The sequence below is a fragment of the Rhodofomes roseus genome (genome assembly GCF_022264815.1).
Source record: "Rhodofomes roseus strain CIRM-BRFM 1785 chromosome Unknown C8Q71scaffold_5, whole genome shotgun sequence".
Lineage (NCBI taxonomy): Eukaryota > Fungi > Basidiomycota > Agaricomycetes > Polyporales > Fomitopsidaceae > Rhodofomes > Rhodofomes roseus.
In genome coordinates, this window is record NW_025952961.1 from 612907 (window position 1) to 635790 (window position 22884).

Genomic DNA, 22884 nt, shown 5'->3' on the forward strand with positions numbered 1-22884 from the left:
TTAGTCACAGTGCCCCATCGGAACATGATCAGAGGTGGCTCGTCTATAAAGATGACTTACACAGCTTCGACCACTCCCACCCGTCCGCGAACCCTCTTCGTGCTCGCCCGCGGTCGACATGGCCACCTTGCTTGCCCTCGCATGCCTGGCCCTTGCCACGAATGTCTATGCCATCTACCCTGATTGCGCCAATGGGCCGCTAGCGTACAATACAATCTGCGACTCCTCGGCGACGCCAGTGGACCGTGCAACTGCTTTGGTCGGTCTCTTCACTCTCGAAGAGAAAATCAACAACACCGGAAACACCGCCCCCGGCGTACCCCGTCTTGGGCTTCCTGCATACCAGTACGTGCAACGTTGCTGTCGTACTACAACGTCTCGTTCTTACAATAGGTGCCTAGATGGTGGCAAGAAGCCTTGCATGGCGTCGCTGAATCTCCCGGTGTCAACTTCTCTGGGTCTGGGGAGTTCAGCTATGCGACATCCTTCCCTCAGCCCATCCTCATGGGTGCTGCGTTTGACGATGCTTTGATCAACGCTGTTGCAACGGTAGTCAGTACGGAAGGACGTGCATTCGCCAACAACAATCATTCTGGGGTGAGCGAACCATATGAACTCCGCTGCAGTGCAGTACTCAATGACATACAACAGTTTGACTTCTGGACGCCGAACATTAACCCATTCAAGGACCCTCGTTGGGGCCGAGGTATATTATTATGTAAGTTCCACCGAGCACAAGTTGACCAGTCATAGGTCAGGAGACCCCCGGGGAGGATCCCTTCCACCTGCAATCATACGTGTACAACCTCATCACCGGTCTACAAGGTGGCTTGGACCCTGAGTTCAAGCGCGTGGTCGCAACATGCAAACACTATGCCGCGTATGACCTGGAGAATTGGATGGGCAACGTGCGCTACGGCTTCGACGCGCTCGTCTCGGTGCAAGACCTCTCCGAGTTCTACACACGCTCATTCCAGACTTGCGCACGTGATGCGAACGTCGGCGCGTTTATGTGTTCCTATAACGCGGTCAACGGCGTGCCGTCCTGCGCCAACTCGTATTTGCTCCAGGACATCCTTCGCGGGCACTGGAACTGGACGAACGAGGACCAGTGGGTCACCTCCGATTGCGATGCCATCCAAAACATCTATGAGCCGCACTACTACGCGCCGACTCGTGCGCAGACCGTCGCGGACGCGCTGAACGCGGGCACGGATCTTGACTGTGGGACGTACTATCCCGACTTCCTCGGCGCAGCCTACAACGAGAGCCTAATTAATGTCACGACGCTCGACACGTCGCTCATCCGCCTGTACGCGTCCCTCGTGAAGCTCGGGTACTTCGATCCAATTGAAGACCAGCCCTACGGCCAGCTCGGATGGGCTAACGTTAGCACTCCAGAGGCCGAGCAGCTCGCGTACACCGCCGCCGTCGAGGGTATCACGCTGCTGAAGAACGATGGCACACTGCCGCTCTCGAAGGAAATCAAGTCTATCGCGCTCATCGGCCCGTGGGCGAATGCGACGACGCAGATGCAGGGCAACTATTACGGTGTCGCACCATACCTCATCAGTCCGCTCATGGCGGCTGAGGCACTGAACTACACTGTGTATTACTCGGCAGGCCCTGGCATCAACGATCCCACCACGCCATCGTACCCCGCGGCCTTCGAGGTCGCGTCCCAGGCAGATGCTATAATCTATGCTGGTGGCATCGACACCACGATCGAAGCTGAGGCCATGGACCGCTACACGCTCGACTGGCCGGGTGTGCAACCCGACTTCGTTGATCTCCTCTCGCAACTCGGCAAACCGCTGGTTATCCTCCAGATGGGCGGCGGGCAGATCGACGACTCATGCTTCGTCCCAAACCCGAACGTGAACGCGATCATATGGGGTGGTTACCCTGGACAATCCGGCGGAGCTGCGCTCATGGATATCATTGTCGGGAATGCCGCGCCCGCAGGTCGCCTCCCAATCACGCAGTACCCGATCGACTACGTCAACCAGGTCCCGATGACAGACATGTCGCTCCGCCCGAGCGCGACCAACCCCGGCCGCACGTACATGTGGTACACAGGCACGCCTATCTTCGAGTTCGGGTACGGGCTGCACTACACGAACTTCGCTGCGGCTCTGAGCGCGCCCTCCGCGTCGAGCTATGACATACAGAGCCTCGTCGGCGCGTGCTCGGGCGTGGCGTACCTTGACCTATGCCCCTTCGAATCGTACACGGTCAACGTGACGAACACCGGGAGCACGTACACGTCCGACTACGTCTCCCTGCTCTTCGTGGCGGGTGTGCACGGCCCCGCGCCGTACCCGAACAAGGTCCTTGTTGCGTACGACCGCCTGCACGGCGTCGAGCCGCTGTCAAGCCAGACAACGACGCTCAACCTGACGCTCGGGTCACTCGCGCGCAGAGACGAGTACGGAAACACGATTCTGTACCCGGGGGACTACACGCTGCTCCTCGATGTTGAACCCCTGAGCACGCAGACCTTCACCCTCACGGGTGATCCCGCGGTCCTGGACTACTGGCCCCAGCCTTGAGGCTAGTAGGGGTGAAACGAAAATGACAATGTGACGTAGCAATGTGTTCGCACGAGGAGTTCGGGATACTTAGCGCTATGAATGTCACGAATTGTGTTTCGGCTACACTGGTGCGACACAGGTCAGCACGGATTCTGGAAGCAACTCTTGCTCACCTCACGACAGCACGTGTACCATGACATCTCAGTTGCCCACAGCTTCGGACTCCTTGGTCGCATCGTCCCAGTGGTAGTCTCATTGCGAGAGCCGCTCATCGTCCTTGCTAGAGAAGCTCGCTAACATGGCGAACGTTAGGACACCGCGACCTGAGCAGACAATGACGTTAATACGTGACTTCGGAGGTTCTTCTCGAGTTACTACATCATGATCGTCACTGTGAACGCTACAGTATTTTGATAGACGATCCATACAATGTCCAAAGACGTGCGTGTACATTTTGCAGTGAATTCGGTGCGCTGCTTTTCATCCGTTATAATCCAGAGCCTGATCGATTGCTACCGTCAGATTGCAGGATCACGTCGGCGGACTTTCTGACGATACTGGTGTCTCGCTGATGTCTTGTTCTCTGGATCGCTCGGTGGTCGCGTTGCAATCCGCCAACGATGATTAAACCTACCCAAATGTCAACTAGCGCATTACGACAGCTGCGTGAACACTCGACGGAAGCCCGGAATGCAGCATATGAATGCAGGGATGTCGCGATACGTACGTTTGAGAAGGGATAGCCATAGTACATCGAGGCTTGAATGACCTGCCCGAGCTGAGGAGCAGGAAGATGATGCTCAACTGTGGTGTCATCTGGCTCTCTTCAGAGAGCAACGTCGCGATGTTACTGCGGCCCGCAAACCACGACCCGCACTGGGAGCACTGCTCTCGCGAGTCGCGACCCGCTGCGGCCCCAGCCTATCTCGTAATTGGTCGCGCTTGAGGGGGAGGTAGGGAAACCTATATGACTGCTACTCACGCCGGCGAAGGTTGCATAACTATTGTGCGCACCTCGTGCGAAGTTGTACGCTGTTACGGTGCGTAGTCTGAGTAACCTCATGGGTCTGGCACCGCATTATTGCTACTGCCCTGACAAATCTGTGCATAGGATGAGAAAGAAAGCGTAGCTGACCCCGTACTTTCGCGGACTCCGCGGACTACACGGCCGAGATCGCTTGAGGCGCAAGACTCGGAGTCGACAGTGCTCATCCACTCCTGGATGCGCAGTGGCATACTATTCGAGACTTCGCTTTGAAAGAAGACCTCCGCGATCTAGGACAAGACAGTTTCAGAGTGATTGTGATAACATGGCTGAGTTTACCGTACGCTGAGATGCTGAGAACTGAAAGCAATTACAATACTACTTACTACTTACATACTGACCGAGACTATGAAGCCAAGCGCTCAGACTGCTCAGCGCTGTGGCGCTGACGGTTGCACAGCACGTGCCTGACGCGTCGCGTCGGGCGCCTGAGAGCCGATCACGACCACGTGGGAGTGCTTACGGACGATGGCGCCTGGCGTCATTCCTCCCCAAGGCCATGCAACGCCTCAGAAGTTCCCTACTTAATGCGTCCTGCACTCTTACGATCATCTATCAGATCAGCTCTCTTCGCGGCTCGACTATCCCCAATTCCTTTCATTTCCACTCGTCCATTCACCCAAACTCCTATAACAATGAGCGACTCTAAGAGCGATAGCGAGTGGAGGGCTATCCTGTCCCCGGAACAGGTGAATGGGGATCGGTAGAGAACATGGTTTCAAAGACTGACACATTCAATTGCAAGTTCCGCGTCTTGCGACAGAAGGGGACTGAATCTGCAGGAACTGGCAAGTACGAGCACCATAAGGGCGAGGGTATCTACACATGCGCCGGATGCGGCACTCCGCTGTACAAGAGCACCACCAAGTTCGACAGCGGATGCGGATGGCCGGCATTCTTCGACGGTGAGCTGACCCGTTCACGTCCCAGGCGAAATGAAATGCACCGCTTCCGTCAGAAATGTCTGGGAAGGAGTGTGGGTGCAGATCTGACCTCCTTCACTTTAGCTATCCCAGGAGCGGTGAAGCGTCAAGACGATCGCTCGAGTGGGATGACCCGTACGGAGATTACTTGCGCGGCGTGCGGAGGACACCTGGGCCACGTCTTCAAAGGAGAAGGTTTCAACGTTCCTAGTAAGTGACACAACATTGCCATGCTTCTATTGGCGGCTTACATTATGTATCGCAGCGGATGAGCGTCACTGCGTGAACTCTGTCTCACTCAACTTCAACGATAAGGACAAGGCTTGAAGCTTGAAGCTAAGCTTGCCAATTGCGAAATGAATCAATGACGCTCGGCAACCTGCCTGTAACTCGCACTGTAACATCGTCAACGATCATCTTTGCCTTGCCATATGCACCATGCCATGAGCGTGCGTCGATTGTTCACAGCCGTTCCTGGTGTGGTAAGACGATTGGTATGTCACGACTCACAAGCTACGCAGTGCTCGAAACGGCGATCTGAGTCAATCGCTGTTAGGTTTCCTGGTAATCAGCGCACTGGATCATACCCGATTTCGACTTGCTTTAGTTCGATTCATGCATATAATACGAGGACATCGGCGATGAGACCCAGATTGTAAGGTAGGTGAGTGTATATGATCGTGAGGCATCGCGCCCGTAAGCAGCGAGCGAAGTAGGAGCAGGAGGCCGGCACGTAGTTCGGTGACGGAGACGGAATGGACACAGCGTTGGAAGGCAATAAACCGATTAGAGCCCCTCCATGTTGGCAACCAGTTCGTCCAGCTCGGCTTTGGACTCGCGGTACTTTGCTTGAGCTTCCTGCACGTCGGCAACGGATGAGCAGTGCCTCTTCGACATGGCCAGTACCACGTACCTCGTACTTCTTCTCCCACTGGTCGCGCTCCTGCTCCAGCCGCTGGACCTGACGCTCGAAGTGCTCCGCCTTGACATCCACCTGCCGCAGCCTATACGTGGCACAGTCAGTGCCGATAGCCCCGTCACGCGAGGGACATACTTCTCCATCGCGTCCTTGAGGTTCTTGTCCGCCGCGTCGAGCTCCTCCTCGAGCAACTGGATCTTCCTCTGCAGACCCTCGCTGATCGTCTTGCTCTGGTCGCCCTCCGCCTGCGCAGCCTTCGCATCAGCGAGCCTCGTCTCCGCCTTCTCGAGATCGCCGTCCATCACTGACAACTTGTGCTGCAGCGACACGATCTCCTGCTCCTTCTCCAGCAACTCCTGCTCGTACTTCTTGTTCTTGGCTTCTGCCTCCTCGGCGCGAGCAACCGCAGCGTCGGCCTCCTGGCGGAGGGATTGGAGGCGCTACCGACACGTCGTAAGCGCGTTTTCCGGCGGAATGCATCGTCGAGCATATGGACCCACCTCTTTGATTCTCTCCATGGCTGTGGGTCGTGCGGGTGGTCAAGATGGTTGGACGGATCGTATGGCTGTTCGGCGGCAGTGTCGCGCCTGGTTTGGCTGCTGTAACTTGATAAAGTATCAGCCGTGGGAATCCTTCCGCAAATGGCGTGACCCACGTGCACCCCGCGATCATCCCAAGCCCCGAGCCGCGCTCAGGTCGCCGCCTGACTGTGTCTCTACACCACTCGCCCATCGTCCCTGTCCCCCTCCGGACAGCCTCGGACGCCACCCACGACGACGAGCACACCCCTCAACTTATATGTAACCGACCATGACCGCGCCAGTAGCCCAGGAAGGTGAGGGATGCCCATGCCGAGGACCTGCGCGGACAGACTGATCTTCGACGCTGCGGGGCACAGAGCTGCCTATCCTCGAGGCTATGATCAAGTGCGTTGGTTAAGGACCGTCCTTCTCAGGCGTATTGTGCTGATCCGCATCTCGCTTGCCTAAGTATACGCAATCGCCTCACCGCGCTGAAGAAGGATAGAGGAGAGTACATCAAGCCGTCCGATGTGAATGCTCTGTACCAGGCTATCATCAAACAAGGTCTGTCATCTTCGTGTATTATCACGCACGCCATGCTCATGCGAAGTGTGCCTATTCGATTCTACCATTCAACGTGCTCGCATTTGCTTCGGCGATCGCAGTTACGCGCCTCAATGAAGTCCGAGATGACCACACCACGTACAACAATCGCCTCGACACCACGCTGGCGGACGTATTCAACCTCCTGTCGTTATTCTTTCTCACAATCGGGTTAACGAAGGAGTCGCCCTCAACATACAGCCAAATCGCCAGTATGCGGGTGAGCACCTTGACACTTTGCTTTCCGAGCATCCCGTGCGCCGGTGAAGAGCGTAATGCCAGCCTATCCTCGGGAGATCATTAGCCAACCCGGGCATCTTGACGTTTGGTTTACGTTTCGTTCCCGCGAGCATTTGTGGGCCCAGAGCTATCCGTGCTAGGCAAGCGCTGGTGACCTGCGCTCCTATGTCTATACCGCCCGCCTTGCGCCCTTGTCCTCCTTCTTTCGCGTTCTATCCTCATGAACGTTTCCCCTTGATTGACCGCCTAATTGTGGTGCTGCCTGCATTGGAGTGCGACGATCATGTTCACACGCAAGGAGAGGGGCATGAGCGCAGTCTGGTGAAGGCATTGTATCGGGAGGTGTCCGGGCTTGACATACAAGGCAGGTTGTTAGGATTGTATCCTTCTCTGCCCCATCATTACTCACGCGGGCCTTCGGAACGTGAACCAAGGGTGTGGTACCACTAGCGTATTGCGCTTGGCGGATGCTTTACGCGTACTGAACGGCTAGGCGTGTTGGCAATTGCTCGTTGACACGGTCGCGCCGGGCACATATATACGGGCGGGCGGAATGTATGGCTAGACAACGTACCCAACTTCGCTCGGGCTCTGTCTGTTCTGTTGTTTCCCTCGCCCACCATGACGTGCACTATCCTCGAGCTTTCTCCCCTCTCCGTAGTCTCTGTCCTGCACTGTCGGACTGACTACGATCCTGCACAGCAAATTCTAGAGCACATGGATGAGTCCAGTGTCTACAATGAATCCGATCTCGCCCCCTTTCACCGGCGGCTAGCAGAACTACGGTGCGTGTCTTCAGACATCTCTCTCTCGCGCATCCCACTGTCATCCGGTCACGGCGAGGGTCACAGCAGCATGCTATGTGGCCTGTGGCAGGTAGGACAGATACACGTAAGCTTCGTTCGATAGCCTCCTTGCGGGCTATATTGAGTAATGGAGCTGGTCCTCTCTGCAAGGCACGATATGCGCAGCAACAGGCCACTGACTAGCGGTATTCAGCGGGATCGTTCGGAGTGATGCGGAGAGCGGCAAGCACCCCATGGCGATGACGACCCTTCTGGAAAGGCAGCTGAACGAGTGCGGTGCGTGGATCATGTCGTATATATGATCATAATCATCATGTACTGATTGTCTCATATAATCCTACAGAGTACGTGTTACAACGACTGCAAGAGTCGTTGGCCGTGCTTTCACCGGAGCTTGTGCCTATACATGAGCGACTTGTGAACGTCCGACGAAAACTCGTTGCCCTTGCCGCCAAAGAAACCGCCCGGGAGGCAGCAGCTGCAAACGGCAAGCCAATGATCATCAGGTCCGAGCCATTGAGCTCGAAGCCTTCCTCGAAGGAGTCATCGCCGCCTCCTGACGGCGAAGCACGGTCTGGCACGGACTCCTCGCCAGATAGCGAGTCGGAATCGAAGACACCGACCAAAGAGACTACGCCCAAGCCCGAGCTGCCGCCAGGTGAGAAAGATGGCGTCAGAGTGAAGGCTGAGCTGAAGGGACTCATGGAGGAACTGCGTAAAATCGATTCGTTGAGTATCGTCTTATTTCGTGACCACGAGTTGACCGATGTTAACTGCTATAGCGCCTCTCGTCGCGTCGGTGTTTCTGAATCACTTGTTCTTTCCCCGTCCCTCGTCCCCTTGTATCTCCCCCGCTGGCTGTCGAACATACACATCTCACTGAACCAGGAAACGCGTGGATGGCAAGTTCTTGGGTCCAGGAGGAATGGTTCCAGCCTCACAGGCAGTTTGCTCGTCCTTACTTGAGGAGTGCTTCGAGATCGCGCAAGAAATTCGGGCACAAGATGACTCGCGATATGTCGCATCGTCCCTTCGACCCATCTACGACCGTCTGAGCGAGATCCGGCGAGAACTCGAACAACTCGTGAGTCTGCCGTGTGCGTAGTCAGCCTTGGTTCTGACAATTGGTATTTCGATAGGTGTTGACACATCGGTGGAGCCTCCGAGAGACCGATCTATGGAACTACAGCCTGAGTTTGCAAGAGATCGACAAGATGCGTGTCGATGGGAAGTTCGTCGATGCAGAAGGCAACCGGCCGTCAGGGCAATACGTGCGTCTCACAGTCCGTAGGATCTCGTGGCTACTCGCTCATATTGCTGCGCCGAATAGGTGTTGCTGTATCTGCTCCGCAGATGTTATGGTCTCATCTACCGCCTCCTCTCGTCCAGCGAGCCTGTCTCAGAGGAGCTGATGCCCATCGTAAGTGTGAACGTCTTGTCGACGACCAAGATGCTCAAACCAGGGACGCAAAGGCGAACAAACTTTCAACGGTGAAGAAGTGCCTCAATGAGGTCCTCAAATACGGAGGGCCGTTCTCGCCTCGAGATCTCTATCCAGTACGTACCACACATGCCCCCCTGCATGCGCCTATCCTAACAGGTGATTTCGCGCTGTGTAGTATCAGCTTGCCTTGTACCAGATCGATTCCATGCGAAAGGACGGCAAGTTCGTTGGTGTGGATGGGATCATCCCGGAAGGCCAAGGTATTGTAATGGCGCATCTGAACGAATGCCACGAGCTCCTGGAAATGGTGCGTCCTATACTGTAGCAAGATGCATAGTGCTGACATGTGCTGTATCCAGTTGAAAGAGGCTATGGAGGAGGCAGATGATGACAGTTACGATGACGAAGACGAGGAATATACTCTAGATGGCGAGGAGGAGGGAGAGGAATGAAGTGCGGGTCACGGCGTGTCTCTGTTTTCGTTTTTACTGTATGCCGTTCGCTCTACTCAGTCTATTTCAGGGATTGAAGCGGGTGGAGGAGTAGTCAGCATGATGTATCGATACATGACCAGTCATAACATGAGCATTGTGCATATATCATCTCGCCTTCTGGCATACTTAGAGGATCGCCAGCACCGGAGAGGTATTCAGCACTGCGCGCCCAAGCTTTGGCATCTTCGTCCGAGGTTTGGGAGCATACGCAGGGCTCTGCCACCCCGTCGACGGCGGCAAGGAATGTGCACTGGCACAACTCATCACGTCGATTGATTCAATTTCTGGAGGCATCCTGGCATTGCGAGATGCAACAGAATGACAGATGTGATGCGTAGCAGATGCCTCGGGGGATAGTATATTACAATGTTGATGTGGCTTGGTATTGGCAGCTGACCATCCCGATGCTCAGTCTTGAGGGGTGACGAGCGCCATCATGCTAAACTGCATGCTCGTCGTGTATGCGACATACGTATCCTTCACGTACTTCGCCACGTCCTGCGTATCCCGTACGGTCAGCTGGCCCAGCACGGCCGTAACAAACGTAACCCTTACCTCAAGCAAGTTTGTCGACGCCCCCCTGTCGATCGGTCCGACCCGACGACCGTCGAGCTCAAGGAGACGACGGGGCTCCGACGAACCGACGTCCGTGCGCGGCGGGTCCGGCGCCTGCACGAAGCAGGTGAAGTGCAGGTCTGTGTGCATGTCCGCCTCAGTGGCTGTTGTCTGGCCAGACGAGGCGGCCTCGGCGTGAATATTTGCAAAGAGCGGGGTCGTCTCGAGCGCCTTGGCACGTTCTTCAGGCGTCATTTCTGGTGGTACATGGTAGGATGTCAGTTTGCGAGTGAGCTACAATACGAGAGCGAAGCCGTACCTTTGCATTCATCGATGAACTTCTCAAGTGGGCTCTCCGGAGCCAGTGTTACGTCTGCCTATTGAAGCGAGTGCTTCAGTCACAGTTCAAGGTTGCGATGTGAAGATGATTTACGTTCGCGAGTGCGTGAAGTAGCCCGATCGTCCCGCATGCATTGCCAATCTGACATGCAAGCTTAGCAAAACTTCCAGCCATACATACTCCTTAGCTAGCACTGACCGTCTGTTTGATGTAGAAGACAGTCGGGTCCACTGGGTGCTGGCCCTGGTTCTTGACGCGCTCGTCTTCCACTTTCCTTCGGTTCTCAATCGTCTGAGCGATTGGGAAGAGCAAGATTACCGCCTTCACGGGTTTCGGGACCATGGCAAGCAGCTAGCATCGAGTCAAGTTTAGCCCCTGTGGTTCTTTATCCATATGCAGATGATCGAGCATACATCGACGTCCAGGCCGTAGACATCCACGAACTCTGCTTGCGAGGTGACAAGCCCGGCCTTGCTCGCCCACTTTGGCAGACACAAATTGTATCAGGATTGACTTCTGACAGACGGAAAGAAAATCAACCATACTTGGTTCAAGACCTAGCAGTAAAGCGAGTGAGTATGTTACCGCATGGTCCAGAGGCACTGCGCACATCAGGATTGCTCTCGAGAGGGATCCAACGGCTCGGAGTGGCAGCCATATCTTAATTTGGGGACGAAGGGTATGTTCAACTAAGCTTCCAGATGGCTGTAAGAGTGCAAGCTTCAGCGCAGCCGCCGCATGCACGACGCGCATGTCAGGTCGGAACCGGGCGCGCCCCCGTGACTCGTGTACTATGACGCCACGCGTCTCGACGCGTCGGCGACGCGCCCACTCAGTGGCACATCGCCATCGTCTGGAGATCCACTGTACATGTATTACATCGGATAACAATACAGTAATAGCTCGTATGAGTACAGTGCATATTGGTTTCTTCTAGCTTCCTGACCAGGGGTCATGACTGCGCCGCCGGGGTCTCCTGCTTTTCGCTCTCCTCCGCAGCGTCCTCCTCGTAGCCCTCCACCTTCATATCGTTGAGTCCGAGCTGCTCGTTCTGCTCCCACGTCCTGTCATACGTCTCGATCGTCATGTTCGGATCCGGATCCGGCGCGTACAGGTTCTGCAAGTAGCTGTTCGCGAGCGGGTCGTCCAGGATGACGGTGAATGGCCGCTCCGCGCTCTTCACCGCCTTCAGCCTCGCCAGGAACTCCTCGAACTTGTCGTCGCCGCGGCGCGCGTCGGTGAACACCTTCACCGAGAGCTCCTCGTAAACCTGTTCGAGGATGCCCTCGAGCGTGGTGAACCGCCCGCCGAGCGTGCCTTCTTGGAGCACCAGTTCGATCTCGGGGATCTGCAGACCGCAGGACTCGCTCTTTAGGATGTCGCGGCTGAGGTCTTCCTTGTCCTCAACCTTGAGCGTGATTCGCTTGCCCTGCGCAGAGATCGCGGAGCCCGACTTGACCTCGTTGTCGCGGTATCCACATATATCGCAGTTCGTAGACATGATGATGACGTCCTACGGTCTTGCATCAGCGAGCCGTAAAGTGAGATTGTGGAAGAACATACCTTGAAGTAAGGGATATTAACTTTCTTCATGAGGGTGTTGATCGCATGTCCGCAGCTAGAACATGTTCCAGGGAAGACGAAGATCTCTTCGTTCTTCAGACCTTCCTCCGCTTCAGCTTCACTGTCGCCCTGCGGCGCCTCGGGCTCATCAGGATTGATCAAACCCAGATCGATGTTCTGCTGCCTTGTGCGGTGGTACGTGCGCATGTTCCACTTGGGATCCGCCATGCTCCCGTTAAACTCGATGAACGAGTTGCCCGAGGGGTCATCCAGACGCACGGTGAACGGCCGCATCGGCGCGTCCTTCTCGCTCGCTTTCTTGGGAAGCTTGACCTCGCCCGTGGCATCTTCGTCGGCCTCGTCCTCGTGATCAGCGAGGACCTCCTTGAGCCCGTCAATGATGGTCTGGATCTTCTGGTATACTGCCTCGTTCTCAATCCGCCGCAGTGGCTGGTCCGCGCTCAAATCCGTCACAGTGTCACGGATGAGTCCCTCGATTGTGGTCAGTTGACCGCGTGAGGCAGGGATAGTGAGCTCGAACTCCGGGATCTGGATCGTTGCTGTTGCGGACTTGACGAACTGTCGGTTCAGGTCTTCTCGTGTCAGAACTCGAACGGTGTAGACCGCGCCCTCCACTGTATTCTTGGTTCAATATCGGACACAGGAGAGAAGGATTTGTCAGCTTACGTCGAATAGTACCAGCCTGCTGCACCTCATTGTTTTGGAAGCCGCAGGACTCGCAGCGGAAGGACATGATGACCACTTCGCGGAAGAAGGGGATAGACGTTAAGAGTAGCCTGGTGACACCCTGCGCGCATGCTTAGATCCTGGGTCATGGGCGAGAACTTGGAAACATACTTGCTCATGACATCGCATGCAAAGCGACTCAATCTCCTGCACAGGCCGCTCGTCGTCCTCCGTCGTCGACTCGAAGGTCGTATTGTCCTTGTCAGCGAGCTTCTCGGTCTCGTCCGCGACCTTGCGGATTTCAGGAAAAAGATTCTGAGACATAAATGGCGTAGGGGTGATTTTAATCAAGCAGTAAAGTTGGAGGACGCGGGGTGAGAGTTATTAGCTTATGAGAGGCATGGACTGGGGCGAGTGCGGCTTCGAGGTCTGCCTTCAAGCGCTTTCTCGAGAGATCGACTCGACCGCGATCGCCATCTCAGATTCCCCATCATGTGATGCGAGTCCCAAGAAGGCAAGTCTCAAATTCGCGCCAGACGCGGTTCGCGTCGCCTCGCACCTTGTTCAACTCTGTCCTCGTCGTCGACCACCGTGTTCTCATCCAAACATGTATTCTAGCACATCGTTCTCGTCTACGACAAGCTATGGCTCAGGCTCGGAGGGTCGTCAAGGCTACTCACACTCACACTCACACTCGCATCCAGCGCACCAAGGATTCACTGTGGCTGGGATGCCCAACATGAGCGGATCGAGCACGTTGCAAAGTCCCGGCTTGCGCAGCGGTGCGCTGGGTAGCGGCTCTCTGGGACTCGGGAGTAGCGGCTCATTTGGGAGTGTCTCCTCTCTGGGCGAGTCGAGAAGTCACTACCAGCCAGGATACCTCATGGTGCGTATCGGACCACACTTTGGCCGCGTCCACATTGACTGACGTATTGTCATGCATATAGTCTGTTACGGAAGGAAATGTGCGTCTATTTAATTGAGAACCCACAGCGAAGGCTGGAGCAATCCTCGCAGGCCCTGCAACAAGGCGGTCAACGCCACGATGAGGTCCCCATCGTGTCCACAAAAGCCAAGCTGAGCCACTCGCTCGTCGGAGGTTCTGCTTCAGACTTCGGCATGGACTCCATGTTTGAAAGCTCAAGGTGATGAAGCCCAATAACATGCCGCACATATACTGATCGTGGTTTTGCGATCAAGGCATAGGCATAGACAGCCACTCGCCGACGAGGACGCTCCTCCGACTGCTTCAGTTAATGACATCGTCAACGAAGTCTACCTAGACAATGGCCCCTCAAGGCAGTCTCACCGCGTAGGTTTTTCATTCATAGCTCTTTTCGAATTGCTGAATCGTCGTGCTGCAGAGTCCGGTGTTTGACCCCTCAACGAGCCGTAATGCGTTCCTTCGCTCAACTCAGCCCGCCACACCGAGGGGCAATCAAACACCTCAAGCAGGCAGTACTGTACAGCCGCTTCATCTCATCGTCTTCGGGTACCCGCCAGACAAGTACAGCGTCACTGTCGAGTACATCAAATCCCTCGGCGACACGACTGAGCCTGAACAACACCCCGACATCTCCAATTGCTTTCGCATTGGCTTCCTTAACCCGGCGCAAGCTATGCGCGCTGTGCGCAAGAACGGAGATGTTCTGAGCGGAAGCTGGATGATCGGGATCAAGTGGGCCGTATGTTCCAGCATCTCTGCATTCTCAGAGACATGAGCTAACAACCGGAGCTCAGGACCCAGCACAGGCGGAGGCCATTCTTGGACCAGCTCTCGGGCGTTCTGAGTTCGGTTCACCTGGTTCGCCTCCTATCCCTTCCTCGAGCAACGACATCATCATGTCCTCCGCCACGTCCAACAACATCTTCCCGTCCGCGTCCTCCCGCATGAGCGTCGACGAGCCCGGCTTCGGGGCGTCGACTCCTACCGTAGGCACGCCCATCCGTCTGGCACCATCTGCCTCGGCATTCCGCAAGCCGGGCGCGGGATCGCCTGTGAAGGCTATCCAAGGTGTGCCCAGCAGTGTCGCGCCGAGTCCGAGCAAAGGCGTGTTAGAGCAGGTTGGGGATCTGATATTTGGGTGGTAATCACGTTCGTACTGTTGTTCTCGCTCAAGGTTCTTGTTTTCGGCATTCTTGCAATCATGGACCATGTGTGCTCTCTGACCCATAGTTCTCTATGGGTGCGTCGACGACTCGGACAGTGTCATGAGAGTCTGTGTGATATCTTCATGCTAATAGTGGCATACGTCTCACACTGTCATCCCCGACTGACATGACTCTGGTACATACCACTGCGCAACAGCAGTCCACGTCCGGGATCGGACTCAGCTGACTAGATCAAGATAAGGGAAAGACAGCTATATAGTCCACTGGTGCGTGCGTTACCTCGATCCTGACCTCTCGCTCAGGGACATACGATAGGTACGTGTCTTCATAACGCATGGGCGTGGCAATGCTGAGGCGTTCGCCTTCGGTCCAGGTGCACCGGATCATGTCAGACTCATCTGAGGCTCGCCCAGGAAGGATTACCCCTGAGGAGATCGCGAGGACAGACTCGATTCATTCCCCGAAGCTCTCACAGGACGGCGCGTATGTCGTCTACTGCGTGGGCCCGAACTTCAGGACGGGCGATCATTCCACCACGGCACTCTGGGTTGCAGAAACGTCTGTTGAGAACAGCGCGAGGAAGATCACGTCTGGAGACAAGCATGACTACGCGCCGTCCTTCCATCCCAGCTCGGGGCTGATCTATTTCCTCTCGGACCGGGAGAAGGCTGGTGGTCCAGCGAAGTTATACAGCATCCCAGTAGACGCCACAGTGGAAACAGACGCCTCCCTTGTCTTTACACTCGAGGAGTATCAAAACTTTACGAGTTACGACATCTCGCCTGACGGGAATTACATCGCGTTCACGTCGGCCAAGAAGGACGAACAAGACACGAAAACCAAGGTCTTCAAGATATGGAGGGAGAAGACCGGTCTTGCGTCGCTCTATGTCGCTGACTTGCGACACCTCCATGAGACGTACGCAGCCTGTTTCTTTACTGTCTGGTCATCTCGTGAACTCAGATTGGAGCAGGCCGCGAGTCCTCGTTAAGACGGATGAACATGTCCACTCATTTTCTTGGAGTGCAGACAGTCGTTCCATCCTGTATCGCCTCTCTGACTACGCAGACGAAGAGTGTCTTCGCGGCCAACCCATCCGCGAAGCTGTGGTCGACATCCACTCGGGGATCACGCGCGATGAATTCCTTCATCCACGCAATCCTAGCAGTGCATCAGTCTGGCGCGAAAGAGGCGATATCGTCTTTCTGCAGAATACAACGCCTGGCTGCTTCTTCTCCGCGCAGTCGCTTTGGGCACGTCCCTCGCCAGTGGCCGCAACTGCCCATGTCAAGTATGGCGAAAACGATGGTACCCTCATGATCGTGGATCTACGGAAGGATTCTCAGTATGCCGTCGCTGTTGCTCGAGGCCTGGGCACGATCGTAGACGTATTCGACGTCAATCACAAAGCTTCGACCATATACGCAACGCAGGACGACCAGATCTCTGGCCTTGATATTAAGGCGATCTCTAAGGGGCGATATTGTTTCGTGATCCTCCGTAGCTCAGCAGTGCGGGGAGAGCCGCTTGAGGTTTGGTTCGGCAGTGCGGATGAAACCACAGGCGGGAAAGTAACGCACAAATTATCCTCTCACAACATTTGGCTACCGCAAGAAAGGATGCCTGTGAGCCGTCCGTGCTACTGGATCAGTCCCGATGGTCAAGATGTGCAAGGCGTCATCTCTCATCCCAGGGGCGCGGACCTGAAAGCTATGCCAACAGTGGTTGCGATTCATGGAGGACCTACAGAGTACGTCGACATGCCCTACGCTTGTGTTTATGTCAACTCACAAACAGACTAGTCGCGATAGCTTGGATCTCACGTTCCGTAAGTGCGGTTCATAGGATTGCAGCGATGGTCCACTGACGCAGTATGTGTAGATTTTCTGAGCTGGCGTCTGTTCCTCGCGTCACAGGGCTATCTTGTTCTATCGCCCAACTACCGTGGCAGTATGTGTGTTCTCTAGTTGTGTTCTGTTGCATAGGCTCAGCCGCATCCTCATACAGGCATAGGGCGCGGTGACGCGTTCGTGAAACATGCCAACGGTGGCATGGGGACCACAGATTGGATGGATGTGCAAAGTATGGTTGACCAGAGTATCGCAGAAGGACTGGTGGACCCGAGTAGAGTCGTTATCGTTGGGTATAGTCAAGGTGGATTTCTCACCGCATGGGGCGTGTCGCGCCCGAACAGTATCTTCAAGGCTGGCGTAGACGGTGCTGGAGTCACAGACTGGGGCATGTTAGCAGCAACATCCGATGTACCGGACCTCGAGGTGAGTATTACCTGTATGTCCGTTCAGCATAAACTGATGTATCCAGTTCATCAGGCGGCTCTTTGCGGAGGTGCGACGTGGACGCCGGAAGATACCTCGTTCTTACGAGGAAGCCCCATACGTGATAGCAAGAATGTCAACGTCCCGCTTCTACTCCTACATGGGGAACAAGACAAAAGGGTTCCGGTCACGCAAGCAATCGCGTTCCTGCGAGGAGTGGAGAGGGTTGGACAGCCAAGCTCGAAGCCGATGCTGGTGGTATATCCTCGGGAGGATCACATATTCCAAGAGCGCACACACGTGGAGGATGTCTATCGACGGCTAGCTGAGCATGTTGAATCTTTTCTGTGATTGGCAGCTGCCAGGACACGTACGCGAGCGACTCGCGATGGAATGCATGCATAGGGATCGGACAGCAATCACCACCGTGACGATGCTACATGCATCTGAGTGCCGGACAGCGTCGTACTTATACAATAGCTATCATACTCGCCGAGCCCTAGCACTCTCGAGCAGAGTATACCAAACAGGAACTAGAAGGATCGTCACAGCGCGGCGTTGAGCGTCTTCCAACAGGGTCCATTCCACCTACGTATGTCGTGACTCACACGGCTTGGCAACTGCGACTCGGGTCCTCGGAAGTATTTATGACGAAGTAGACAACGCTGCCATTGCTGCGGCGTACTATATCCTCACTCTCACTCAACTGCATTGCAGTACTGTCAAGGTCCACCAACTTGAAGTGGGCGCCATACATGTGAGTCATCTCGTAGCACTACTAGTACACTATCAATCGTCTCGCCATCGATGTTGATCGCCATTCTTGTGCGTGTCTTGATACTTTGGTTCAAAGAGCAATAGTACTACATCCTCGGTGAGTAGTATCCTAGCCATAGGACTTCGTTAAATTTGTCCTGAAATGATGTCTACCAGTGATATACACCTGCATTCCATCCAAACGGAGGCTATGGCTTTCACACTCACTGCAGAGGAAGTGACAGGCACTGACACATTATCTTCCCTACATCTATCTCTCGATGGTTCCCGCGTGGTGTACTGCGTCGGTCCTCATTACCGCGCAGGCGACCATACTACCTCGGCTCTTTGGGTGGCAGACACAGCCGTCCAGAACAGCGCGAGGCAAATCACCTCCGGCGACAGTCATGACTACGCACCGTCCTTTCATCCGACTTCAGGGGACATATACTTCTTGTCCGATCGTCCAAATGCTGACGGTGTAACGAAGATATACCGCGTAGCTGCCCATACTACGGCGGATACTGAACCGAGCCTTGTCGTGGACTTGGCGGAGGGTCAGAGCGTGTCGAACTACGAACTATCCCCGGACGGGAGATTCGTTGCCTTTACGGCAAAGAGTACCAAGGGCGGCAAGGATCAGGGACACAAAAGCGCCAACCGGATTTGGAGAGACAAAGGCGATCTGGCATCGCTTTACGTTGTTGACCTGCATGGCGCTCGGACGATGTAGGTCTTATATCAGTCGAGGTTGCGCATCCCTGCAGTGTGTTCACCGAGCCCTTTATGACAGCGCACATCCACTGGTCTCCACGCAGGACCACGTCGAATCGTTTGTCTGGTGCCCAGACAGCCAATCGATCCGCTTCCGTACGACTCCCCATGCAGACTTAGAAAGCTTGTACGGCGGCCCCATCCACGAAGCTGTCGTCGACGTCGCTTCTGGCACAGTGCATGACCGCTTCACATTCCCTCGCAACCCCGGAAGCCAGTCCATCCAACGTGAATGTGGCGACATCGTCTTCCTGCAGAACAGGACGCTAAATGTCGAGTTCTCCGCTCAGTCGCTCTGGGTCCGCGGTCCCTCTGCGCACGAGCAGACACATATCAAGTATGGAGACACAGACAACGCACTGAGGGTTGTAGACCTGCGCAGGGATTCACGCTATGCCGTTGCTGTCGCACGAGGGCTGGATACAACGCTTGATGTCTTCGATATCGAACACAAGTCCGCTACTGTGTACGAGACACACGAGGACCATATCTCCGACTGGGATATGAAGGCGGTCGACGTTGATCGTTACGCATTTGTCGTTCTCCGTAGCTCGGGAGTGCGAGGAGAGCCTGTGGAAGTCTGGTCTGGCTGGGCGGAAGGGGGTACGGTAGGCATGGTGACGCACAAGCTTTCCTCCCACAACACCTGGCTATCGCAGGAGAGGATGCCAGTGTGCCGTCCGTTCTCTTGGACTAGTCCTGATGGGCAAGAGGTACAGGGCGTTTTATCCTACCCTCGTGGAGCCATTTTGAAGAACATGCCGACTGTGGCAGTGATCCACGGAGGGCCAACTTCGTGCGTGCCCTTTTGATTCGGTCTTACGGCCCCAGATGCTCACCGAGCTCGTTACTAGTCGAGATGTCCTGGACCTATCATTCCGTAAGTGTATCTCGTCACGCCGAAACGCTTTTTTGATGTGAATGCGGGCACCAGAGGAATGGTCCTGGCGGCACTTCTTAGCTACCCAAGGCTATCTGGTCCTTTCACCAAACTACCGTGGCAGTGCGTGTGGTCGTGTCAGTTCGCGATCCACTTCGATACTGATGATCTCACCTAGGTATTGGCCGCGGAGACAGCTTCGTTCAGGCGGCCAACGGAGGCATGGGGACGACCGACTGGATGGATGTCCAGAGCATGATCGATCAGAGCATCGCTGAAGGGATGTCTGACCCCGACAGAGTAGCCTTAGCTGGGTACAGCCAAGGAGGCTTCTTGACCGCTTGGGGTTTATCCCGCCCCAACGGCAACTTCAAGGCCGGCGTAGACGGCGCCGGAGTTACTGATTGGGGCATGCTAGCAGCGACGTCTGCCCTGCCTGACGAGGAGGTGAATAGTTTTCTCATTCCCATGACATATGGATCGCTGAAGTCATTTGCCGACTTCGTAGGCCGCCCTTGCCGGTGGCGCTCCATGGACACCTGGCGAAGCTGCGTATCTACGTGGAAGTCCTATACGCGACTGCAAGAATGTGCGCGCTCCCCTTCTCCTACTTCACGGAGAACAGGACAGCATCGTGCCTTTGACCCAAGCCATCGCGTTCCTTCGAGGAGTGGAGAGGGTCGGCCATCCGAGCGAGTCCAAGCCTGTTCTCGTGATCTATCCTGGAGAGGACCATATTTTTCGTCAACGAGTGCATGCAGAGGATGTCCTTCGGCGGCTGGCTGAGCATATGCGTACCTATCTATGATGCATACTTCAAGTTACCGGCGAGTTTTGGGGCTGACTTTAATAATGGAAGCACGTCCCCTCAGTAAACACTAGCAGCGACGATGCCTGTACAATATGCGAATGAGCACGTCGAGATTCAATAGTAAGTTGCGGCATCGCCAAAACTCGACAAACCTTCGATCCGGCCCCGGGAGGTTTGACAGGATACGCCGCCTCACATTGAGAATTATTAAAAGCGCTGGTGGTCCGTGGTGGCTCATGATCGATCATGGTCGACGGTATCACAACGACGTTGCACTGATGTTAACTGCTCTATCCATTTATTGATGAAAGCTACGTTTCTTGTGATAGTCATTCGGCTTGACGACCAACATCCGAGTCATTCACTGGTAAGTTCATCGGTCGACCTTGTCTTACTAGTACTACTGCCGCCACCTTCAATTGCAAGTTGAAGCGCCGCTCACGTTACCAATTGGGGCACTCATTGTCATGTTCTTGAATCATCTTGTTCCAATCTGACGAGTTATCGACCTAGCTGACATCTCCTGACAAATCGTCTTGGTAACCAACTCTAAGTCTAACCTCAGGCTGAGGGTTTGAAGAGCCAGCGTCTCGGGAGTTCAAGTTCTCACTTCTGCCATGCAGCCCCGTATCTTCGCAGAGCGAGCGAGCGCAATCAAACGCGCACAAGTTGCCAGTGGAACGAAAGCCGTGCGCACACGCGCGATACAACCACGACCCGATCAACCTGTGAACGGACAGATACCTCCTCGCCCCGACGGTCCCACTTCCCCAACACAGCGACTCCCAGATGACCTCCTGCACGATATCTTCTACGACATTGCCGCGACATGCACCTGCGCCACTCAAGACGGGGATCTCGTGTCAGGCAGCGTCCTGCTCCTCCCAGTGTCGCACGTATGTCGGTACTGGCGAGCGCTGACCCTCGCGTACCCGCGATTGTGGTCGCTCCTCCACATAACCACCAATACGCGCGTCGCAATGTTGCGCGAGTTCCTAGCACGCTCGCAAGGTGTCCTCCTCAACGTGAAGCTACGCGGCCCGAAGTCCGTCTGGGAACCGAGCGAGGACATCGTGCGGATCGCGCGGATGCTCGCGGAGCACGCAGACCGCATCGAGGCGTTCCACATCGGACAGTTCTTCAAGGAGGACATGGGGAAGGTGCTCGCGTTTTATGCGGACAAGCCCGCGCACAACCTCCACTCTCTGATGGCGTTCTCCGGCTCGTACATGGAGATTCCGGCGTTGTTTGCTGGGGACATGCCCACGTTGCGGCGACTTCACCTTGCGAGGATATCCATGCCGTGGCTGCCCTACCGGGACATGGTCGAGATGGAGATACCAAGTCAGCTCACGCCGGCTACGGAAGACATACTGTGGACTCTACGCCACTCACCGTCCCTCACATTGTTCTCGATGGTTATGCATGGAGATCCCTCTGCCCCCGTCATGTCTGAGCCTGCTTCTAAGTCCCTAGTCCATTTACCGCGATTGCAGAGGCTGCATCTGGGTACAATGCGCGACACCGATGACGTGCTGCAGATCTTGCCTCACCTCGAATTTCCAGCCACCACCCGTGTTAACCTTTGTCTACGACAACGGATGAAGACGAACGTGGACTTGGGGGACCTCTGTCCTCCACTCCGCGCGGTGAAGGCTCAGGTTCGCCAGGGGTTCCTGCAGTTCATCTGCGTGGAGGACCTGTACAGCATCATCTTCCGATCCCCCGACAATGTCTTTTCCGTGGAGTGGCAATGGGGACGCTGGCAGTGGGGTTCGGACAACGAGGCCGACGTGTCGAGCACGACGAACACGCTCGACTGCGTCACACTGCCGAATCTGACATCCCTCGCGATACATGCTATCCGATACTTCCTCAGCACGCCCCAGTGGGTCGACGTGCTTCAGCGTTTTTCCTCCATCCATAAGCTCGAGATCGACTTCCGCTCCAGTCAGCTCGGCTCTGCGTGGGCAAAGGTTCCATCGTTCTTCGCAGCTCTCGGTAAAGATGGGACAGACGGACGGCTCGTATGCCCCAGCCTCACTCACTTGGCTATCATGCGGGCGAGCTTTGTCGAGGGGCATGCCAAGGAGGCTTGGGATGCGCTCGTCGTGGCACTGTCCGGTCGACTAGCGAAGGGCGCGCCGCAGCTTGTCAAGCTGGAGATTACGACGCGGGACCCAACGAGCGCGCTCTCGGATACGCGGCTTCGTAATCTGGAACAGCTGGTAGAGGGAGTTTATATCCAAACGGTTAGGGCCCGATGACATTCGTCCCGTATCTTTCAGTCATTATTGACGTTGTCCTAGTACGAGATATGGCCTTGAGCATGGCAGAAACAACCTCGTCCACTGTGGCGTATAGATTAAATTAGCTGTAAAATAGTGCCAGGGGACAGGAGTATCGTGATATCACTACTAGCAGGTGTATTGCTGTTGATCGGAGTGTAGACGCAACCACATTTTGAGTCTCTATTCAATATTACAACCGCACACATCTTTCGCAATGCAGACGAGCTCGCGACGGACTGGAGACGTTGACTGGGTGGAACCGGAGGCAACTGCAGGAACCAATAGAGTTGCCTGAATTGGGCGTGCATTG

The 22884-nt window shown here is 55.3% G+C and overlaps 11 protein-coding genes across 11 annotated transcripts; 7 read left to right on the forward strand and 4 right to left on the reverse strand.

Moving 5' to 3' along the window:
* Positions 1 to 118: 118 nt before the first annotated feature.
* C8Q71DRAFT_721706 (beta-xylosidase) lies at positions 119 to 2552 on the forward strand (the record flags this gene model as incomplete). The annotated part of the gene is made up of 4 exons (XM_047921471.1): positions 119 to 345; positions 402 to 597; positions 652 to 718; positions 754 to 2552. 4 exons carry the CDS (start codon positions 119 to 121, stop codon positions 2550 to 2552), a joined length of 2289 nt encoding a protein of 762 aa, XP_047781551.1.
* A 193-nt stretch (positions 2553 to 2745) lies between these two features.
* Positions 2746 to 3471, reverse strand: C8Q71DRAFT_467601 (uncharacterized protein). The gene is made up of 5 exons (XM_047918732.1): positions 3262 to 3471; positions 3093 to 3164; positions 2963 to 3035; positions 2887 to 2908; positions 2746 to 2827 (listed from the first exon to the last, which is right to left on the reverse strand). The coding sequence occupies exons 1-4, from the start codon at positions 3348 to 3350 to the stop codon at positions 2906 to 2908; spliced, it is 237 nt and encodes a 78-aa protein (XP_047781552.1). The 5' UTR covers positions 3351 to 3471; the 3' UTR covers positions 2746 to 2827; positions 2887 to 2905.
* Positions 3472 to 4214: 743 nt separating this feature from the next.
* Positions 4215 to 4829, forward strand: C8Q71DRAFT_855209 (peptide methionine sulfoxide reductase msrB; the record flags this gene model as incomplete). Its single annotated transcript, XM_047927157.1, has 4 exons — positions 4215 to 4268; positions 4325 to 4484; positions 4587 to 4712; positions 4768 to 4829. The coding sequence occupies 4 exons, from the start codon at positions 4215 to 4217 to the stop codon at positions 4827 to 4829; spliced, it is 402 nt and encodes a 133-aa protein (XP_047781553.1).
* Positions 4830 to 5067: 238 nt separating this feature from the next.
* On the reverse strand, positions 5068 to 6018 carry C8Q71DRAFT_744746 (tropomyosin). The gene is made up of 4 exons (XM_047922963.1): positions 5922 to 6018; positions 5557 to 5861; positions 5416 to 5506; positions 5068 to 5360 (listed from the first exon to the last, which is right to left on the reverse strand). The coding sequence occupies exons 1-4, from the start codon at positions 5937 to 5939 to the stop codon at positions 5289 to 5291; spliced, it is 486 nt and encodes a 161-aa protein (XP_047781554.1). The 5' UTR covers positions 5940 to 6018; the 3' UTR covers positions 5068 to 5288.
* A 104-nt stretch (positions 6019 to 6122) lies between these two features.
* Positions 6123 to 9416, forward strand: C8Q71DRAFT_744750 (uncharacterized protein). The gene is made up of 12 exons (XM_047922964.1): positions 6123 to 6256; positions 6320 to 6347; positions 6412 to 6506; positions 6608 to 6765; positions 7488 to 7570; positions 7785 to 7867; positions 7935 to 8319; positions 8480 to 8675; positions 8731 to 8862; positions 8922 to 9011; positions 9065 to 9148; positions 9211 to 9416. Exons 1-12 carry the CDS (start codon positions 6232 to 6234, stop codon positions 9358 to 9360), a joined length of 1509 nt encoding a protein of 502 aa, XP_047781555.1. The 5' UTR covers positions 6123 to 6231; the 3' UTR covers positions 9361 to 9416.
* A 341-nt stretch (positions 9417 to 9757) lies between these two features.
* On the reverse strand, positions 9758 to 11234 carry C8Q71DRAFT_744768 (uncharacterized protein). Its single transcript, XM_047922965.1, has 8 exons — positions 11035 to 11234; positions 10970 to 10981; positions 10838 to 10906; positions 10623 to 10775; positions 10518 to 10565; positions 10404 to 10461; positions 10085 to 10341; positions 9758 to 10027 (listed from the first exon to the last, which is right to left on the reverse strand). The coding sequence occupies exons 1-8, from the start codon at positions 11080 to 11082 to the stop codon at positions 9938 to 9940; spliced, it is 735 nt and encodes a 244-aa protein (XP_047781556.1). The 5' UTR covers positions 11083 to 11234; the 3' UTR covers positions 9758 to 9937.
* Positions 11235 to 11278: 44 nt separating this feature from the next.
* C8Q71DRAFT_905292 (zf-ZPR1-domain-containing protein) lies at positions 11279 to 13108 on the reverse strand. Its single transcript, XM_047928893.1, has 4 exons — positions 12846 to 13108; positions 12675 to 12795; positions 11988 to 12622; positions 11279 to 11937 (listed from the first exon to the last, which is right to left on the reverse strand). Exons 1-4 carry the CDS (start codon positions 12996 to 12998, stop codon positions 11377 to 11379), a joined length of 1470 nt encoding a protein of 489 aa, XP_047781557.1. The 5' UTR covers positions 12999 to 13108; the 3' UTR covers positions 11279 to 11376.
* Positions 13109 to 13236: 128 nt separating this feature from the next.
* Positions 13237 to 15214, forward strand: C8Q71DRAFT_744771 (uncharacterized protein). The gene is made up of 7 exons (XM_047922966.1): positions 13237 to 13560; positions 13622 to 13639; positions 13692 to 13819; positions 13875 to 13986; positions 14039 to 14359; positions 14415 to 15052; positions 15160 to 15214. Exons 1-6 carry the CDS (start codon positions 13282 to 13284, stop codon positions 14763 to 14765), a joined length of 1209 nt encoding a protein of 402 aa, XP_047781558.1. The 5' UTR covers positions 13237 to 13281; the 3' UTR covers positions 14766 to 15052; positions 15160 to 15214.
* C8Q71DRAFT_744772 (alpha/beta-hydrolase) lies at positions 15037 to 17644 on the forward strand. The gene is made up of 7 exons (XM_047922967.1): positions 15037 to 15101; positions 15160 to 15704; positions 15760 to 16536; positions 16589 to 16614; positions 16668 to 16736; positions 16794 to 17062; positions 17117 to 17644. Exons 2-7 carry the CDS (start codon positions 15172 to 15174, stop codon positions 17411 to 17413), a joined length of 1971 nt encoding a protein of 656 aa, XP_047781559.1. The 5' UTR covers positions 15037 to 15101; positions 15160 to 15171; the 3' UTR covers positions 17414 to 17644.
* Positions 17645 to 20420, forward strand: C8Q71DRAFT_744774 (alpha/beta-hydrolase). Its single transcript, XM_047922968.1, has 8 exons — positions 17645 to 17819; positions 17916 to 17936; positions 17996 to 18547; positions 18612 to 19388; positions 19447 to 19472; positions 19527 to 19595; positions 19651 to 19919; positions 19981 to 20420. Exons 3-8 carry the CDS (start codon positions 18030 to 18032, stop codon positions 20278 to 20280), a joined length of 1959 nt encoding a protein of 652 aa, XP_047781560.1. The 5' UTR covers positions 17645 to 17819; positions 17916 to 17936; positions 17996 to 18029; the 3' UTR covers positions 20281 to 20420.
* Positions 20421 to 20696: 276 nt separating this feature from the next.
* C8Q71DRAFT_744785 (uncharacterized protein) lies at positions 20697 to 22786 on the forward strand. The gene has a single exon (XM_047922969.1). It carries the CDS (start codon positions 20901 to 20903, stop codon positions 22548 to 22550), a length of 1650 nt encoding a protein of 549 aa, XP_047781561.1. The 5' UTR covers positions 20697 to 20900; the 3' UTR covers positions 22551 to 22786.
* Positions 22787 to 22884: the final 98 nt, after the last annotated feature.